Source organism: Colius striatus, chromosome 2 (assembly GCF_028858725.1).
Source record: "Colius striatus isolate bColStr4 chromosome 2, bColStr4.1.hap1, whole genome shotgun sequence".
In the NCBI taxonomy this organism is placed as follows: Eukaryota; Metazoa; Chordata; class Aves; order Coliiformes; family Coliidae; genus Colius; species Colius striatus.
This window is the reverse complement of record NC_084760.1, coordinates 106880867-106901652: the sequence shown is the minus strand read 5'-3', so window position 1 is coordinate 106901652 and position 20786 is coordinate 106880867. Positions and strand designations below refer to the sequence as shown.

Genomic DNA, 20786 nt, shown 5'->3' with positions numbered 1-20786 from the left:
TTTAAACTTGTATTGTGGAAGATTTGGCGCGGTTTGGGGCGGTTTTGGGCTCATGATGAACAAAAAACGACCCACGGCCGCGCCACTCTGGGCCGACAGGAGGCGCCGCTGTCCGCAGTAGGACGCAGGGAGGCGCGCGCTCAGCTTGCCGCTCTGACCGCCGGGCCCCGCCCCTTAGCCCGCGCTGTGGCCAATCAGAGCGCGTCCAACTCAGGGCGCAGACCCGCCAGACGAAGGGAGCCGAAGTCCTTCGCACGTTTCCGCCTGCGGAGCTCCGAGAATTTACGACCGCACCCGAAACCAGCGCCGAGCCTCTTCGGCAACTTCCGGAAACTCGGCTTGGAGGCACCGAGGGCGTTCGGGTGTCTCCGGCACAGGGCAAGGGCTGGCGCCGGAAGCATGCGGCTGCTCTCGCGAGCCGTCCGCGCGGCGCAGTGCTGCCGGGCCGCCGCGCCGCCCTCTCGCAGCCTCCGAGCGGCGCCGGTCGGGGGCAGCGCGGCGGGGACGCGCCCGTGCCAGCCCCGCCGCGGGCTGAGCGCCCGGCCCGGCTTGGACGAGCTGTTCGCCGCCCCGTCGCTACGCCGCCTGCTGGAGGCGCGGGTGCGGGGCGGGGACGGGGCGGGGCCGGAGCTGGCGGCGCGCATCCAGCGGCTGCGCCAGAAGGAACAGGAGCTGCGTGAGACGCGGGAGCTGGCGCGGCAAGGTGCGGGGCGGCGGGGGCCGGCGGGGAGGGAAATTTGCATGTGCCAACGCGATTGGGGGAGGGCCCGGAGGGGGCGGGAGCGCCTGCGGGAGGCGCGGGGCAGTGGGCGGGGGCGCGCCCCGGTGAGGGAAGAGAGGTCAAATGCGGGAAAGTGCCGCGAGGAAAAGCCCGGGGCACCTTCTTTTTGCTTCCGCTGGCAAACGACCCTCCGGGGCAGAGGTCGGGTGGCCAGGGAGTGCCGGCTAGGATGAGGGGGAAAGCGGAAGCCGCTGCCGCCTAAAGGAGGGAGCAACGTGATCACATCTGTTTCATAGAAACTACAGAGAAGTGGGGACAGAAATCTTAGAAAGCTTTAAAACTGCTTTTTTCATGGTATTACGGCAGCCCAGCCTGTTTGCATGCGTTTCAGCAGCCGCAGCATCATCTGTGATTTAACTTGGTATTGTGCTAGCAGCTCCACGCTTTCGTGGTTGACAAAAAATTAATATTTTTTACCCTGAATAAAACTAAATTTTGATAGCAGTTAGAAACTAAAATGCAGAAAAGGAGTACTTTCACTGTGTCATTAGTTGTTCCCTGGGTAATGTAATACTACTTGGATGAGTACCAATTAATCACAAGTGTCAACTGCAGTCAGAATAACTAACACTGACTGGAAACACTGTCTGAAAACAAGTGATCCTTTATTTTTTTGTTTCCCCCTGTTCATTCTTTCCTGCCTCAGAGTGAAAAGGGAGAAATGTTTCTTTTGAGCAAACTAATAATTGACCCAAACAAACTGATTGAAATGAAATGGATGAAGTTTTTTCTCCTTTCAGAAGCCTCTGAAGGAGGAGACCATGTCATCAAAAAACAGACATCAGGAAAGTGATGTGATCACAAAGACTTAGTAACTTTGAGTAGCACTTGGTAATTCATCCTTAAAGTATTTCCGTGTTTTAAAGTGATTTTAGAGCCTGTTACAATTGCATGAAAGTATGCAACTGCTATTGTTATATTAGATCATTTCTTAATTGAATAGTAGTTGTGTTATCAATAGCTAGTTTGACAGATTTGTAATTCTTTAATTTTTTTTTGGCCTCAATGACTAGCGTTTAATCAATCAGTAGTTATAAAGAAATTTAGATAGTTGCAAATCATAGAATCCTAGAATGGTAGGGGTTGGAAGAGAACTTTAGAGCTCATCTAGTCCAACTCCCCTGCAGAAGCAGATTCACCTAGATCGGGACACATAGGAACATGTCCAGGCGGGTCTTGAAGACCTCCAAGGAAGGAGACTCCACAACCCCTCTGGGCAGCAAATGATCAAGTGTACATGTTTAAAGAGTTACAGTTAATCAGGCAGTAAAGTGTGCATGCTCAACCAACTGTAGGTAAAGCATGCTTGTTGTCTAAACCAATTTACACATGGTTATCTTTTTTATTTCCTTGTTACAGAAGCGACTGGGGGGAGCAGGGCAGAGGGTGTTAATCTACCAATATTAAGCATAAATTGCAGTCAAAAGGTTTCATTTAAAATTGTGCTAGTGACTAAATGCAATTAAAATGCTGAAATGATGTGGTTTTATTGTAAGAGTGTTCATATCAGCTGAACATGTTTAATAGATTGTTGTACACAAAGAACAACAACAACAAAGTCTAGCTTTTCCTTTTCTTGTTACGAACTGTGCAGTTATGTGTCCCTGTGCCCATCCCAGTTCTCACTTTTTCATTGTGTGTACCATTTCTCCTTTTTTGGGTAATGTTATTTTCTTCTTGAGTTAGCTGAATTAATGTAGGTCAGAGGCTGCTTAAGATCTTGAATTTGTAATTATCAGTAAAAAAAGGATAACGTTTTAATATATTGAAACTGTAGCACAGAAAACCAAGTCTTAATTATAAAGCATTAGGGTTTATAAGTCAAGGAACACTTTGAAATTACAAGTTCACTTTAAAAACACTTTAAAATTACAATGGGAGTGTTCTTCCATACTGTTATTTTTAGTTGTGTGTTAGAAGTTTTGCAGCAGTTCTTGGAATACATTGACAGAGAGAAAATACTTCAAACCACTATGAATATCTTTTCATACAGTGATGGAGTAATAGTCCTTTTAATAAAGAGTGTTAATTATGGGGCTGCTGTGCTATTTAAATCCCTGATGTTCTTGTCACAGTCAAATGAAGGAAGTAATTTCATAGAATCACAGGATGGCTGAGGTGGGAAGAGACCTCTGAACATCATCCAGTCCAACCCTCTGCTCAAGCAGGGTGATCCCTAACAGATTGCTCAGGATTATGTGCAATCCGGGTTTGAATATATTCAAGGATGGAGAGCCCATAACCGCTCTGGGCAACTTATGAACTTGTTTGATCACTAGTATTGCAATTGTTTTTGTGGTTGTGCTGGAAGGTTTTTTGGTTGTTCTTTTTAATGTTTTAGTAGAAATTCTTGTGTTTCAGATTTTTCCATATATCATTCCTGAACAATATCAGAAAAGACTCTTAATCTGTACTGTATGTCTTTAGTATTAATCTCATTTTCTAAGGGATTTAGTGTGTGGGGGGTTTTCGGTTTTTCTTTTTTTTATAGAGTAAGTGGTTATTTTTCAGAAGATTTTCTGAGGGTGGCACTGATATAAATCTCAGGATTAACCATACTCCAATATTCCAGATGAGAGTGAAGATTTACAGAAGCTTGCAGAAGGGGAAATTGCCTCCTGTGAAGAAGAGATAGCTGAACTGAAGCACCAGGTTAGATCCCCTTTAGAAGCCTCTATTCCTGTGCTATTTTTAAATTTAAAATGACAAATTGCCTACTCATCCAAATAGGATGTATACAATAAACTGTTCTTCTTCTCCCCTCCCTACCAATTATACTCTTATACTCCTCAACTGGCATCTGTTACCTAAGGAAAATTTAAAATGTAGATAGTATAGAGACAGCCTGTATGTGCCTAGTGTGTGGAAGAGTACGTCCTTGCATCTGAATTTGTTTGAATCGGTGCATCTTTATAAGCAGGTGCTCAAATTTCTGTTGTGTGGGTGTATCTTATCTATTGGAAACATTAAACTTGTATCACACACACTAATCGTTTTGAAAAAAAAAAGAAGTTTAATACTATGGAACTACTTAAGACTGCTACTTTATATAGGTTCCACATAGTATCTATGTTACTAAGCATAAAAATAATGATCTTGATACAAACAGTTACGTATTCTTAATGTTACAGGTGAAGTAGAAGCTGGTATTGTCATATTCTTTATTCCTTTGACAACAATACAACAGTCACTTTATAAGTATTTTTTTAAATGCTTACAATTTTTCCCAAAGAAATCGTCATCTGTAGAACGATTTTAAATTATTTTAAATAAATAAATGAAGATTACAGCTGAGTCGTTATTGAAAGACTATCCTCCTTAACATCCACACCTTCTTAGCTCCACAGTTGAGACCAGGTTAAAAAGGAATCTGAGGGGAAGGGAGATGCTTGGTTGCCTTACAAGAACTGGCACGTATCCTGCGGTGTCCAAATGTTGCAGTGCTCTTGATGAGTGAAAGCTGTGAAGTTTCATAGGTCTTGAGAGACCTGTGTAGCTCCTGTGACCGTGAACAGGCACAGGGAGCCTTCCTGCAATGCATCTACACCTCTTCCTGACTGCTGCTTCTTCACTGGGAGAGGCGTGAGAGGCCTGTCCTCTGGGCACTAACGAGTTAGGGCAGGAGAGTGCAGCCTAGATTGATTACAGACTTGTCTGGTACTTTATATTGTCTCGGTTGTGGATAGCAGTGTCAGAGCAAAGTCTTAGTTGGGTATTTTTGTATTCACAGATAGTATTGCTTTTGGTTCCTTCAGAAGAAACAGACAAGAGTGATCTTGTCATGGAAGTAACTGCTGGAGTTGGAGGGCAGGAAGCCATGCTGTTCACCTCGGAGATATTTGATATGTATCAACGATATGCTGCCTACAAAAAGTGGAAATTTGAAATATTAGACTACTTTCCCAGTGAAATAGGTCAGTAATGAAGATACTTAATCTTTGTAACTTTTTAATTTAAGTTGAAGCACTCATTCATGTGACACTTGAATTTCGTGACTACAGGAAGCTAATTTGCACTAACTCAATTTTAGAAGTGGAAGATTCTTTGAATGTCAGTGTAATTTTCCTCAGCTTCAGTATTTGAGAATGAAATTCCATCTCTGAAGTACTATTAAAATATTAAAATGCTAAAAAATAAAACTTACCTTCAGTAGTTTCAAAAAGTAGAAATTAAACTTTGTGCTTGGTGGAAGAAAGTTCAGAAAGTGATGCAGAGATGTTGTTTTAGCTTACAGATACTTTACATATACTTCTTATTTCGATGTAATATTCTACGTAGTCACTTTAATATTTAAACAGCAGTTTGGTAGCAGGTTGAAAGTCTCTTTATGGATCGCTTGACAGAGAGGGATCAGCATGATTCAAACTATTTTTGAGGTTTAATCTAAACAGTTTGGAGTTTAGCTGAAATAATACCATCTGAAGATTTATATAAGAAATTAGATACTTGGATATAGCTCATCTGTAACAGTTAATGGATGAGCAAAGGGAAGGAATTGTTGAGACTTTTTTGAGGAGAGATAGAAGATATAATTACTTATGAAAGCTTTCAACTAAAATTTCACAGGTAATCAGTTTAACAGCTTGATGCCAGTAAAAGAAAATGTTTCCCCTTTCTTCCTTTATCCTTACTGCCTCTGGCTGTCTGAGCAATCCTAGGGGTTTTTTTGTCATCTGTTTGGATGTCCTTTCACTTAAACTGGCAAAGATTGCCTTTTATGACTGGGATAATTTTTTGCCTAGTTAATATGTTAAGTCAATTCTCATGAGGCTTAGAGCTAGATAAGCAGCAACATGAGGTTGAATGCAAGGAGATGGAAAACCTTAATCTCCTGGTGTTGATGAGCTGTGAAGTTGATTCACTGGATCTCACAGAACAGTGTCTTTGCAAAGATGAGGATTGGTAGGTTTACACAACAAACTGAGGCAGTGGCATGTATTAATTTTAACTTAATCCAATTACTGTGTAATATTGTTTCACAAAGATCAGGGTGCTGTCTCTGTATTTCTGCTGACTTCTTTGCATTAGCACTTGAAATTATGTGTCTTCGCAGAGTCTCATCACCAAATCAATACAACTGAAAAATAGCACCCCACACACACACACACCTTCCCCTACCAGTTAGTTTCAGGATAATCCAGCACAAGAGATGAGGAGAAATGTGCATAAGGGTGGTGGAGGCAGAAGTGTGTGGCTACTGGTCATAGCAGTGAGAAAACCAGGACCTCCTTCTGGCAGCAAAAGAATTTCAGACAGCTTAAAATGTGAAACTGTAGTACAAAATATCAGGACAAGGGGTAATGGGATGAAGCTGGAGCACAAAAGTTCCATTTAAACATAAGAAAAAACTGTTTTACTGTGAGGGTGATGGAGCCCTGGCACAGGCTGCCTAGGGAGAGTGTGGAGTTTCGTCCCTTGGAGGTCTTCAAGACCCGCCTGGACATGTTACTGTGTGACCTGATCTAGGTGAACCTGCTTCTGCAGGTCCCTTCCAACCCCTACCATTCTGTGATTCTATAAGAACATGTCCAGCCAGTGAGTGTGATTTTATGTTTTAAATGACAGATTGCTAGCCACGTTTCACAGCAGGCTAGATTTCCTAAATCTGTCTGTACTAACAGATCTTCTCTTGTGAGTAAAGCTAACACACTTTGCTCGCTTTATATTCCTGTGGAGGTAATGTATATATCATAATATACATATAAATGTTCATAGTAGATGAACATTTGGGCAGTTTACTGCTTCTAGCTCAGATTGATTGTGCAACTTTAGATGTATTCATTTTTCTTTTCCCCTTTAAGTGAAATTTTGAAGAAGAGATGAGGAAAGCTAGAATATTAGGAAATGCAAACTGTCAGAAAAACCGATGGTTTTTTCAATCAAAAATATAATTGCAGAGAGGGTTTTTTTTTTTAGCAAGTTCTGAGAAATGTGAAGCATCTTCTAATACTTCTTCTGTTTATTTATGCCATATTTTGGGCTTGATATTTTTCAAATATCTTGAAGCATTTCTGTTTCAACCATGGAGAAATTCACAAAAAAATAAATACACACAACTCTCCTAATTGAGCTTCTCCTGTCCTTGAGTTGCTTTCCCCTTCTAGTGAGGGTCTTTCTGTGCCCTGAGACCCTTCTTGCATAACTACAGTTTCTTATTCACTGTTTCATATTGAAGGATTAAAACAAGGTTCAAAAATGTGACTCCATGGAAGAACTACAGTCAGACACTACAAACTGGGAACGTCAATATCTAGGTACAGGCTTGATTCGTTGTCTGTATTCACATTTGAAAAAAGGGAGGCCCTTGTCTTCACTTTTCCAATACGTGGATACAGTTTAACTTACTTTTGATTTCACTTATTCTTCTGGGTTCTTAACCAAATTTGATGGAATATGAGTTCTAAAAGTTTTATATCTTTAAAATGTTTGAGTAACTTTCGAGTTCTTAGCAGGTGACCTTTCAAGTTGATGAACATGAGCTCAGGTTTTCACAGTATCGGAATCTCTTTCTAAGGGTGGCTGCTGTTAATTCATTGAATTTTAAAAAATGCATATTAATTGACATTTGAGTTCAGAATTGTCTATAATCTAGATTTTTTTTTTTACTATTAATAAACTATGGTTAAGAGGTCATTTGTCAAGTAAACTGTTTGCATAATACAAGTAAAGGTACATAAATGAAGCTTCATGCTACCACACAACTTTCTTTTGTGAAAGAAGGAAGTCACATTTATCCCTATTCATGACAAGAAAAACTCTTCCAAGAGCTGAGCCAGTTCAGTCTTCAGAGCTCACAGAAATCTGCCATAGGGGAAGGGTCTCTATCATCTTATCTCATATACCAGGAGGAGAGGAGAATTCCCTTTTCCACTGAGGGAAAACTTGTATGGGCTAAACCCCAGCAGTCACATACGACTTTCCCTCCAGAGCATAGATTCACAGTCAGCTTAAACAAGGGCTGTACCACCTTCCAGTCAGCTGTTTGTTCCTTCTCTCTTTCAGCTTTAGCAATTTAGAGGCCACAGTGCTAATTGGATCAATCCACTGATTAGCCTCACAAACTCTCTGTTACTGGATTGTTTTAAGTGTGGTCTGACTCAATTTGCAGTCCTGTGATTGGAAGAGAAAGGGAGTTGTACTTGACTACCCTTTTGGTGTAAGCTCAGTCATTGGACAAGGAGCACGTACCCTCTGAGGCATTCTCTTTAATGCCTGAAATGGGACACAGAAGTAATACATTAACCTAGTAAATATCTAGCCATATTTTCGTTTTGAAACCACTAGTTTTTTAAAGGCTATGTATTTATTTTAAACACTTTTGTCTTACCGAGGGCTTGCTTGTGCACCAAAATGAATATTTAGGGAGACAGGATGTAAATTTAAACATACATAAAGGCAGCCCTAGACTTTGCCAGCCTATTGTAGTTTGTTTTCTGATGTTATTTTCATGACTATATATTATCAAAACTGAGGAGCTTAAAATAAATTGCAGGAGTAGGGGTATTATAGATAGTTCTGCCACTGAAAGGCGTGTTTAAACCCTCAAAATGTCTGTGCTGTGCTGAATAAGAATGGAGTTAAGGATACTTGCTGGTGACATTAGGCTGTTGGATCCTATTTAGGCTCCATTTTTATAGACTGAATGACCAAAAGCAAGGTCCTACATTTAAATTCCCGTATTTTGGAGAGCTCCAGAATTTGCCTTAAATCTAAAGGTAATCGTTTATAGACAAGGTGAAAGTTAAACAAAGCCGAAATTAAGAATTGGTTTCAATCCACTCTTAACTGACTTTATTGACCTGCCCCTGTGCAAAATAGCACATAGTTCAAGATTTAGTGTGCATGTTCAAGCTCAAACCTGCATGTCTGTATTTATCCACTGCCTCTCGCCCTGTAGCAGCAGGTAGAGGCACAGATATGGGAGTTTATCTCAATCTGCGTATAAGATGCCACATACAAAATGAGTACAAACTCACACCCTGGTCCTGTGGAGATCAGTTTTCAGGCTAGAGAAAGGCATTTTAATTGAAAGGGACAAGCATATTGTTTGTGAGAGCTAACTGTATTTTACAGGCTACAACATGTCTGCCAGGGTGAAAGGATTATTGAGTTTTCATTGGATTTGACTGCATTTCATATTAAACCTGTGTTGGTAATAGTAGATTTGGATCAGTATGACCAAAGTACCTGTCTCCTGAACCAGTTGCTTGGTCATGTCATGTTGCGTAGTATGGTGGCACAGGCACACTGTTATCACTACAAACTTAAACTCTCCTGAATGTGTCACAGGTGTGGCTGCAACTCGAACAGACAGACTGTACCCATGGTATATATATTAATGCCAAGAGAAGTCAGGGAGAAAAGACAGAACATTGGCTTTTTCTGTGAACTGCTTATCACATAATTAATACCCATCAGTAGGGCCTTGTGGACATTGACATTACTTTTACACCTGACATAGCCTGGCTTCTTCCTCATGTTGCTTATGGCTTTTATATGTAAAGAAGTAAGCTTTATTACTTAACTACAGTAATTTTTTTAGGTTACACAAGATTCTTTTAAGAGTAAAGAAGGAATTTTTTTGTTCATTTCAGTAGCATTTGCATAGCAGTGGAAGGGTTTCACACTATCTGTTGGAATGAAACCTGCTGATCTAAACTGAAGATTTTAACATACATTCTTACTTGGTAAGCTACATGCTTTATGGTCAGATTTATTCTAAAGATGACAGATTTATCTTACCAAATTGGTAGTCAATAATGGCTATAAATTAAATCGGTGCACTAGGTATGTTGAAAAGACAAAATGGCAGAGATTTTTACAAGTAGGAGAAATATTTTAAGTCGGACAAAAGTGAGGTGAAGGAGAAAGGAAAAGGTAGTTTAGGCTATTTTCCACAAACATGACTGTAAAAGGAAATATGTTTTAGTAAAGTTATGAAGGAATTTAAATTTGTAGAATAAAAACATTTGCAAGCCTTCTGTGTGGAAGCTAAAAACCTGGCTTACATTCTGGATGATGATTTTTTTCCTGCTTTGCAAGGCATTTTCAGATTCTACATTATCTTCACTTTCTTTTTTAAACAGGCTGCTATCTTGCCCCTATAGTTCATTAGTCTAGAGATAGCCTAAAACAATATTTCTGAGAAGTATGTGCTGCCTTCTTTACTTCCTCTATAGTTTTATTTTGGAAGACTTCAACAGCAATATTCAAGGCTGCTTATATCCTCATTAATTGTTCCCTTGGTACACCATCCACTGTGCTGAGAATGGGATCCAGGTAGTGGGCTGGAATAAAAACCAGAACGGGTGAAAAATTATGTTCATTTCAGTGCCATCACTTCTCTGATCCTTTGGTTATACTGGCATGACTGAAGGGTTTGCTACCTATCAAACAAGGAAGATTAAGAATGCTATAAACTAGTATTGCAACAAACTTTTTTTGTCAGAAAACCATGATTGTATTATGCTTTACTTTCAACTTCCAAACTGTTCAATACTAGTTTATAGTACATTACTGTCAAATGTTTTCCTGGATTGGAAGAGGGGCAGGAATCTGAGTTCTGTGCCCTGCAAGGGTGCAAAAGATTAAAAATAAATGAAAGACCAAAGATGAGACTCTGGTAGGATGCATGGAGGAGAATGAAGAATAAGAAGAGTATGAATAATACTCATCTTTTAGTTAGAGAGTTGGGGTTTTTCCCGTTGAATGATAAGGTTCTGAACTAATAATAAAACAAAATTGTTCATAGACAATCTTTTCATATATATAAAAATTTAAATTGGACTCTATAATAACAGGAGCTTTACTTAGTATAGTGTGTGTGTATGTATGTCTGACTTTGTTTAACAGTTTTCTTGCATTTTCAATGTAGTTCTATTTAAATAATAAATTCATAGTTTTAAGACACAAATTACAATGATATCTAAGTATACTGTGTAAAATATAACACCATAATACTAGCAGTTTTACTTACAGCTTTACAACTGTTTCTCTTTTATATTAAAGGTGGCCTAAGACGTGCAATTGCCAGTATAGCTGGTCTTGAGGCTTACAAGTACATGAAATTTGAAGGAGGAGTGCATCGTGTTCAGCGGGTGCCAAAGACAGAAAAACAAGGGCGCATTCACACCAGCACAATGACTGTTGCAATATTACCCCAACCTGATGAGGTAATATTTATCTTTTAGTATAACAAACTGTATCACGAGAGATGTATTTCTGTGCCATGTTGCTGATACCCAAGTGTTTTCTGTCTGTCTTGTTCTCTTAATGACTTGTTTAATCTTAGTTTTAAACTAAGTCATATTTGCTTGTATATCTTCATTTTTGCCCAGGGAGGTGAAATAAAGAATTTCTGATTTTCCCCATAATCCCAATCTCAAGAAACTGTCAGTTTACTTCATTGTAACTTGAAAATTCACTGTGACTGTCTCTCACATGTTTTGTGGAAAACTTTACATTCTTTACAAAGTAACAAAAGATTGAATCAATTTGCAGAACTCATAAAGATTTCTTTTAGCAGCTTCTCTTCCACATTTTTGTAATGTCCTCACTTTCCCTTCCAAAGTGTATGGGTGATAATTCTCACCACATTTGCTGAGTTTAAAACAACTGGCTAAGAATCACACACAGAATCTAAAGCGTTGGAAAGGACCTCAAAAGATAATCTAGACCCACCCCCCAAGTAAAGCTTTGTTTCCATTGTCATTTCATGTTGACCTAGTAAATTGGCAAAGATGTTACTTCTTCCTAATCTCTCCCAAAGTTGTCTCACTCCTTTCTCCCAGACACCATTGTCCCATTCTAGAAACAGCAAAGGGAATATGTTCCATTTAATCTAAAAACTTTCTGGCCAAGTTCCAATATTGGTTAACTGATGGAAAAGGGTACAGAGCTTTCAGGAGAGGGGGAAGATTAGTGCTAAGGGACAGTTATGCCTTCAGGTAGTCTTTGTCTGATTTCTTCGCTTCCATCATGTCACATTCCAATCTGGCTACAAGGATTTGTCAGTAAGTTTATAAGTGGATATGAGGTAACACTCATAAACTTTAAAAGTTTGATCTTTCCTGAATGTGCCTCATAAAATAAACCAACTATACATTTTTGATGTCTGTCTAGAAGGAAACAACATGAATATATTTTTTATGGTTTGGTTTGTTTTTTGGTTTTTTTCTGTCTCCTGTCACAGATGAGGCTGCAAATTAATCCAAAAGATCTACGGATAGAAACAAAGAGAGCTAGTGGAGCTGGAGGCCAACATGTCAATACCACAGACAGTGCTGTACGGATAGTTCATATTCCAACAGGTGCTTGATTTTTTTTTTCCCTAGTCAAGAGCTACATTATGAAACTGCTGTCAGAATTTCTTTTGACACAACAGTTTTATTTTCAAACTTGGATGACTTTTCCTATAATTTTGATGTGTGTTTATAATACTGTAAATGTAATGTCTTATGCCCACTCCAATTTGTAATAGTGAAGACTTCTGGCCTCAGTAGGTTAAATATCTCTTTTGCCTTCAAGCATTACACTCCAAAAATGTCCAGTTTCTATGAAAATGTTTTATTTAAGCTTTCAACCAATGGAAAAATAAAGCTAAAAATGGAGTAGGTTAAAATCAGGTGATTTGCCTTTTCTTGACTAGTCTCTGAAAGAGAGATTGCTCTTTTTCCACTATTAAAGTGTTCCTTTTAATTGCAGAATCTACTCAGGATGCCACCTTCCATTTGATTGCTGGCTCCTTTTTCATAGGTTACACACACAATCAGGAGTCCCATCTCCAGGGCTCAGATTAGGAAAAGCAGGAGGGGCAAGATACACCCTCAAATGCTATCTGATTTTAGCTGCCATATCTTTTTTTATTGCCATTCCTAAGCTTCTAACTTCCCTTTGAGCAATTCACAACAGCTGAATTGACTTTCATTGCTTTTTAACTTTTCCTCTTCTTTACCACAAACATTAGTCAGACTTTACAGCTTCAGAGTAATCCCGAGTGCTCTTTATCTTCACGTATCCAGATTTTTGCCACCTATTTCTTCATATTTATTTAAGACATGAGTCCATTCTACACTTTTTTCATCACCTCAGTAAAGCAGAAGGTAAACAGCCTAGAGGATAGAATTCTGCTGAAGATACAGCGACAAAAAGGTACTCTAGGTTTGCAAAGTGTTAGATTGCCTGCATGTTAGGAAAAAACAGCCACAAACTAAATCCAGCAAATCTTTGGTTTTACTGAAGGCAGTTCGTAGTGTTATTCTAGAAATCTTAAAATGTTTTGCATGTTTTTTATGGTTACACAGCAGAGATGCTTCTTAGAGAGTTTTATATTTCATCTTCTGACTTTTTCCTGCTCCAACTTTCCTATCTTTATTCCTCTTGATCTCTCTTCCTTTACAATTGTCTTGTTAATTCTGTTTCTCTCATCCTCTTTTTACGATCTTCATTGTGATCCAAAAGGTTGTTTATAAACAAGTCTTTTATAAAATAATACTGTGTAATCTTACCAGAATTCACAGACTTACAGAATGGTAGAGGTTGACATCATCTAGTCCAACCCCTGCTAAAGCAGGTTCACATTGATAATATCACACAAGAACACGTCCAGGCATGTTTTGGAAACCTCCAGAGAAGGAGACTCCACACCCTCCCTTGGGCAGCCTGTTCCAGTGCTCCATCACAATAAAATAGCTTTTCCTTATGTCTAAATGAAGCTCTTTGTGTTCCAGTTTATGTCCTGTGTTCCCATTTATGTCCATTACCCCTTGTCCTATCACTGGACAACAGAAAAAAAGTGTCACCCCATCCTCCTGACATTCACCCTTTAGGTACTTAAAAGTGTTAATGAGGTCCCCCCTTAGTCTTTTCATTTCTAAGCTGAACATCCCCAGTTCCCGCAGCCTTTCCTCATATGAAAGATGCTCCAGTCCCCTGAATATCTTGGTGACCCTGTGCTGGACTGTCTCTAGAAGTTCCCTGTCCCTCTTGAGCTGGGGAGCCTAGAACTGGACACGGGACTCCAGATGAGGCCTCACCAGGGCAGAGTAGAGGGGGAGGAAAACCTCCCTTGACCTGCTGGCCACACTTCTGGATGCATCCCAGGATGCCATTGTCCTTCTTGGCCACAAGGGCACATTGCTCGCTCATATTTAGCTTGTTATCAATCAGAACTCCCAAGTCTCTCTCTGCAGATCTGCTCTCTCCAACAGATCGACCTCCAGCCTGTACTGGTGCATGGGGTTGTTCCTTCCCAGCTGCAGGACTCTGCACTTGTCCTTGTTGAACCTCATGAGGTTCCTCTCTGCCCAACTCTCAAACCGATCGAGATCCTGCTGAACGGCAGCACAGCCTTCTGGGGAATCAGCCAGTCCTCCCAGTTTGGTGTCATCAGCCAACTTGCTGAGGGTACGCTCTGTCCCCTCATCCAGGTCATTGATGAAGATGTTGAACAAGACTGGCCCCAGTTCTTTGTGGAACTCCACTGGCCACAGGCCTCCAACTCGATTCTGTGCAGTTGATCTCCACCCTCTGGGCTCTGTCATTCAGCCAGCTCTCGATCCACCTCACTGTCCACTCATCCAAGCCACACTACCTGAGCTTTCTGATGAGGATGTTATGGGAGACAGTGTCAAAAGCCTTGCTGAAGTCAAGGTAGATGACATCCACTGCTCTCCCCTCATCTAGCCAGCTGGTTATGCCCTCGTAGAAGATTATCTGGTTGGTCAAACAGGATTTCCCCTTGGTGAACCCATGTTGACTCCCTCTGGTAACCATCTTTTCCTTCATGAGTTTAGAGATGATATCCAGGCTGAGCTGTTCCATCACCTTTCCAGGGATGGAAGTGAGGCTGACCAGCCTGTAACTTCCTGGGTAGTCCTTCCTGCCCATTTTGAAGACTGGAATGTCATTGGCCTTTCTCCAGTCCTCAGACATCTCGCCTGTCCTCCATCATTGTTCAGAAATGATGGGGAGTGGCTTAGTAATAAAATCAACCAGCTCCCTCAGCACTCTTGGGTGCATCCCATCAGGACCTGTGGATTTGTGAGTGTCCAGCTTGCCTAGTTGATCCCTAACCCAATCCTCCTCAACCAAGGGAAAGTCCTCCTTTCTCCAGACTTTATCCTCTAGGGAATGGACTTCCCAAGGCCTGGCCTTAGCAGTAAAGACTGAAGCAAAGAAAGCAATAAGTAGTTCCTTCTTCTCTCTATCCTCCATCACCAGGGTAAACTTAAAGAGTTACTTAAAATAAATCCAAATAACAACTTAGCTTGTGCTGTCTTCTTCCTGTATTTCTTCTCACTACAGCTTTTTGAGGAGTGCTCTTTTTTAGCCTGTTTACTTCTCATTTTAACTTGATCAGTATGTTTTGGAGAGAGAAATCAGAACTTTTTTTTTTTTAAGTTTATAGTGCCTGCTTTTGTGTATTCTGATCATACTCTATATACTCACTATCTACTGTATTTTACTACTCCTTCAATCCTAAATTTCCTGCAACTATGGCCAAAAATTAGAAGTATTAAAAGTGTCTCTGTAAGTCTGATTGGACCATGTGTCTTTTATTTCATTATCTACTTGTTGTCAAACATATCAAATATAAGTTTTTTTCTATTAGGACTTAAAACACCTGTACAGCTCAGCCTACACTTCTTTTCCACAGTGTAGTGTAGTGTTAGATAGTAATAAACATGGGTTTGTACGTTCCCACATGTATTGAAGAAAAAACTAGCTTATTGTAACCTAACACAAATCTTCTCAAAATTAGAATGTATTACTGCTAAGTGTTAAATGTCATGATATTTTTGGCAGGGATTGTGTCTGAATGTCAGCAAGAAAGATCTCAAATTAGAAACAAAGAGAAGGCTATGCAAATGCTGTGTGCTAAACTGTACAACGCCAAACTGGAAGAAGAAACCAAAAAGAGAAACAATGTTCGAAAAATTCAAGTAAGTTTCACTTAGTAAAGATATGATTCTGTACGAGCATGTGTCCTTGGGGTCATTCGTGTGTTGAACTGCAAATAGTAAATGGAAATATAGAGGAACAGGAGCCCAGAAAGGACTTGCACACAGTAAAAATGGTACATTCTGGTTTAGCAGTAACGGTCATATAGTAGGCAGACTTAAACATTTAGTAGTATGTAAATTCTACATAAACAAACTGTATTACAGCATGAAGCACCAGAAAAATATTAGAAAAAGGTACAATTAAATTTTTCTTACAAAGGTTTGAGAGCAATTACTGCAACTACTGAACTAGATAGTCGTGGGAGGAAGAGAAAGGTTTCACTTTAGATGATTACTCAGTACTTCATCCTTTTTATAAAAAGATGACGATGATGAACTGATTGTTCTTGTTTGATAGATTGGGACTAAAGGAAGATCAGAGAAGATCAGAACATACAACTTTCCACAGGATCGGATTACTGACCACAGGATAAGCAGATCAGTGCACCATATTGAGTCTTTCATGCTAGGGGAAGAACTGCTAGATGAAATGATACAAACTCTGAAAGAATACGCTGATTATGAATCTTTAATGGAAATTATTTCAGAAAATGAAAAAAAGAACCTATCCTGAATGTTGTTCTTTGTCAGCCCATTACAACAGATGTAGACATTTGTCTGTAACGGAGCATCTTGGAGCATCACGCAGAAAATGCAACTGCTTTTTAGTTCGTGAAAGACAGTACAACTTGTTTCCTCATGACTGATAAACAGTTTTCATACTTTCTGAGTAAAAGACTTTATTACCTTCATGTAAGACATTATTGCTGCAGCAGTCTACTTGGAAAGTGAACTTGACTGGGCCAGAAGCAACTGCAGTTTTCAACTTTCTCCTCTGAGAAGATACTGATTCAGTACTCTCGAAAGGTGTGCATTAAAAAATTATGTCTTTCTAGTTTTTGTTTAAACGTCAATACAGTGTCAAATAACTTATTTGAAAGAACAAAAAAATCCTATTTTTTTGAGTGGTTCAAAGAAAAGGACAAATAAATGATCCTGCTGCTTACCTACATGTTTGTTGATCACTTATACATGGTATGGGAGAGGGAGTCAAGGTGTATGTCCTCTGTGTTTTCATGCCTTTCTGGCCCTTATTAATAAATACAACAAATTGTTTAGGAATATCCCTTGTTCCAAAAGAAGATAAAAGCTGTGGAAGCCAAGTGACAATTCATATAAATTACTTTTGAAAAGGATATTTCTGTTCTTTAGCCGAAAGTTAAAAGAACCATTAGAGTATTGTTTGGCTGATATTTCAGTCTCCATTTGGCTTCATTTCAGTTTCTCCTGTATGTTTTTAATTGACTGTCCAGTTTATTGGTTTTCTAAACATTACATGGTATGTGCAGCATCTTACTGGTTTCATCTGTTTAACAGCGTCTTAAAACATTTGATCTGTAAAAGTAAAGTAATTTTTTGTCTTTCTAATCTGCTGATACATGTGCACATGTTTATAAGTGGGTAAAGAAGACTTTTGGCCTTTATTTTAGACTACAGTTTACAATCCCAAATACATATAGCAACAGAAAACCTACAGTTTCCCTGCTACATTATGCTGTCATGCATTGCACCTATGCATGTGTGTATATACACACAGAATGTCTTTGAAATGTAAATACCAGTAAATAAAAAATTGAAACAAAAAAAAAAATGTTACCATGAATATAGGAGTGTTTTCTTTCAGACCTCTAATTAGAATTTGTGTAAGAAATTGAAATAGGAGCAAACTAAGTTTGCTATGGATAGCTTACAGAAATTCATTATTTAAACACCCTGTGTACAAATCAGCTAATAAGTATCAGTTTATCCTCTTTTATGACATTTGGGACTACAGTTTGAACCCACGCACATCAAAAGAAACACATAAAATCATTTAATACCTTTCTGAGGTTTGTTGCCTAGGAAATACTGCATGGTAACTATAATTAAGTTTCAGATGTTTTAATTAAAGATGCATGTATTATCTTCAGGTTGCCTAAGATGAGGCATACGTATTTCCTGCTTGTGAGACCCAGGCCTGGATTTACTAGCAGATTCGTAACATCCAGCTGACAGGTAAGCAAGTGAAAATTGATATTGATGCATTTTGTGTGTAAAATAATTCAGTACTGCTTGGAGCAGAAACTAGCCTTCATTTGCTACCAGAACAGTACTGTAAATGCAAAACTACAGAGCACTTGTGACAATCTTCTTTACTTCAGGCCACTTCACATCTATCTTATACCAAGTGATAGATGGAGTTTGTGATTCCTTCTCTTTAACTTCAGCTTCATATTCCTCCAGACAAGTACCGTCAACCAGATCTAAGCACTGCGTGAAACTTAAGTGTTGAGGTCTCAGCCTCTCCTGATGTTCACCAGCTAGCTGTTGGCTTGACTGGCCAGATCTTGCCAGGCCTCGCAGCCTCTCTGTTCTCATCTGCCTCCTGAACAGAAATCAGATGTGTCGTTGGCCTTGCGAGTGGCCAGCCTCTGTGATCAGTTGGAAAAAAAGAGATTAAATGGTTCTGGCAGGAGGCTGACAGAGGTATCACCAGACACCTGACAGTGTCATGCAAGGTGGACCTCACTATTATAAGTGTTACCTCCCTGGCCTGTCACAGCAAGCTTTACTGCATAAAGGCTTGAAGTTCTTTTCTTGCTTCATGATCATTTTAATGCAAGATCTGTTGTCTCGCTGCAAATGCAGCCTCCCTGAGCTGGGACACGGTTGTCTTTCCGTCAGTGGCAGGATCCCTGCGCTGGTGCCCGGTCTGCTTAATGCAGCCTCTCACTGTGACAACTGCTAATAACGTTGATCCTATTTTAAAACAAATGCAGTTCTACTCTGGGGAGGAACTCGAGTGTAAGATCCTCGGGGCCAGATTTGACCCATCCTTTCCCGTCAGGGGAGCTTTGCACACCTCGAGCCCTTTGCTCCGAGTATGCGAAGATGCCGGGCACACCCCAGCCGCAGCCATTTATCCGAGCAAACGCGGGTGTCGTTGGGCGCTGCATGCACGCTGACACGTCGGGTCATTCGTTCAGGGGAGCGCCCTGAGCCCGCCCGGGTGTCGGGTGCCGGTTGCGGGGAGCAGACGGGGCGGGACGGGGCGGGCGGGAGTCGCTGTGGGCCCGGCCCCGCGCGCCGCCTCCCGCGCCGTGGCCCCGCCCCGCGCGGCGCGCGCGCCACCTCCCCGCCACTCACCTCTCTCCTTGCCGGCCGAGGAGGGAAAATGTGAGTCGGGACGGCTCCGCCCGCCGCGCTCCGGATTGGCCCCCGCCTTCTGCCCGCCTCCCATTGGCCGCGCCGTCCCGCCGGCCGCCTCCCATTGGTTGGCGCGGTTTTGGATACCAAATTCAAAGATTTTAAAAGTACCCGGCGAGAGCGGCCGCCTATTCCCTGCCCGCGGCCGCGGCGGCGCAACCTCGCAGGTGAGCGCGGGATGGAGGGAGAGAGCCACAGCGGGCGGGTGGGCGCTCTGCCCCGGGCCCCTTCAGGGCAGCGGGAGCTCTTCTGGCCAGCTTGAGTTGGCGGGGGCTCTGCGGTGGAGGCTGTTCGGGAGGGCAGCGGGATTCCGTGGCCGGGGCGGCGGAGGCTGGCGGCGTACGTGGTGGCGGGACGAGAGGCACTGGCGGCGCCGCGAGGGGCAGCGGGAGGACCGGGGGATGGGGTTTTCCGACGGCTCTTCGGCCCCGCTGCCCTACCCAAGCTTACCCTACAGCTATCCTGCCGGCGGCAATAGACGGGATGGGATGGGATGGGACGGGACGGGACGGGATGCGGCAGAACAGAGGCACATGGGCGGCTGCGGAGCGTCTTGGTCCAGCCACTGCCCCGCACTGCCCGCCGTGCACTCGCGGGGCCAGATGGGGGTTCGGGTCTGATCCGAGGTGGGGAGCGCAAATCCCGCCGGCGGGCAGCGGAGGGCGGGGAGGTGCCGCGCTGTCTCCCGCCCGCCGGCCACGCTGCTGGAGGGGCGCATCCTCTGCCCGCCCGCCACCACCATTTTGGGGGGAATCCTCCGAGGCGGGAGAAAGTGGAGACCCCTGAAGGCGCGGAGTGCGGCTCCCGGGGCCGCAGGGCACGGAGGGGCCGGGAACCCTTCTACCCGCGCCGACCATGGCCATCTTGAGCGCGGGGCGGGAACCGCCTGACAGCGCCGCAGGGTCCGTGGCTGATCCCCCTCCGCCGCGAGGTCGGGGCCGGCCCTGGCGCCCTGAGACACGGCGGGATGGCCGGCGATGGGGGTGGGCATTTCCTTCTTCTAGGGGTTTTAGTCTAAAAGCCCCTTTACTCTCTGCTGGCGCGCAAGCGAGGGAGGAACGGGAGGAGGAGGAGGCTTCTTAGCGAGGATTTGCATCTCTTCCCCCAACTCACACTGTACAAAGCCATAAGCGTATTTGTTACTTTCTTCTACCAAACATAGGTACGAAAAAAAGACTTTTTCTCTGAAACGTTCACGGAACACACTTTTTCAATACCTTTTCTCCAAAACAGATGGAAGTGCTTAAATCCATTAAAAATACCTGCTCAAATGGAGGGGCTTTTTTTTCCTATGGATTGCAAAGCATGTTAAACTATTGTCCTCTTAGATTTAGCGCCACAGGGAGGGCTTCTTCTCCCCTTCAGCCCTCGCCCATCCCTCTGCAATTGTTAATATAGATGGCACCAGACTTGGGGTGAGGGGGGAGAAAAGGGACAAGAAAATATCAATTTTCTTATAATATCTATTTACCTCCCACCCTCTCAAAATCATGCTTGTAAGTAACCTTTGTCTCACTTTGACCATTGTTTAAGGCTCTATACTTTCAATTGTAATTTACACATGCATGTGAGTACTCAAATTTTTCCTGTGCCACCCAGCCTCCTCCCCTTTTAAAAATGCCAGATGCCTGGCTTCATCAGCAGCATTGCCTCTGGCCTGGGATGCAAACTTCAGACTGCTCTGACCTGGATATACCCCCACACAGGTCTGCTGTCACTCATGGACACTACCACCAGTGTGTCTCTTGAGTGTCCTG

General features: G+C 42.1%; 2 protein-coding genes across 3 annotated transcripts in view; both read left to right on the top strand.

Annotated features, from left to right (window-relative positions):
* The first annotated feature begins 396 nt into the window (after positions 1-396).
* On the top strand, positions 397-17373 carry MTRF1L (mitochondrial translation release factor 1 like). 2 transcript variants are annotated; one of them, XM_061990323.1, is made up of 7 exons: positions 397-703; positions 3354-3433; positions 4512-4695; positions 10790-10953; positions 11973-12090; positions 15587-15723; positions 16142-17373. In XM_061990323.1, the coding sequence occupies exons 1-7, from the start codon at positions 400-402 to the stop codon at positions 16355-16357; spliced, it is 1203 nt and encodes a 400-aa protein (XP_061846307.1). In that variant the 5' UTR covers positions 397-399; the 3' UTR covers positions 16358-17373. The 2 variants fall into 2 exon arrangements, with proteins under 2 accessions (XP_061846307.1, XP_061846308.1); XM_061990324.1 differs by lacking the exon at positions 397-703 and having other exon boundaries at positions 3355-3433; positions 4537-4695.
* FBXO5 (F-box protein 5) overlaps positions 16562-20786 on the top strand; it is a 9313-nt gene continuing 5088 nt past the window's right edge. The window contains exons 1-2 of the mRNA XM_061990322.1: positions 16562-16650; positions 17754-17838. The gene's annotated coding sequence lies outside the window, so the exon portion shown is untranslated. The remainder of the gene's footprint in view (positions 16651-17753; positions 17839-20786) is intronic.

Excerpts from the sequence above, each read along its gene's own strand:
- MTRF1L (XM_061990323.1), top strand. The coding sequence starts at position 400 with ATGCGGCTGCTCTCGCGAGCCGTCCGCGCGGCGCAGTGCTGCCGGGCC. Across the intron at positions 704-3,353 it reads GCGGGAGCTGGCGCGGCAAG|ATGAGAGTGAAGATTTACAG; the intron begins GTGCGGGGCGGC and ends CCAATATTCCAG. Across the intron at positions 12,091-15,586 it reads GATAGTTCATATTCCAACAG|GGATTGTGTCTGAATGTCAG; the intron begins GTGCTTGATTTT and ends TATTTTTGGCAG.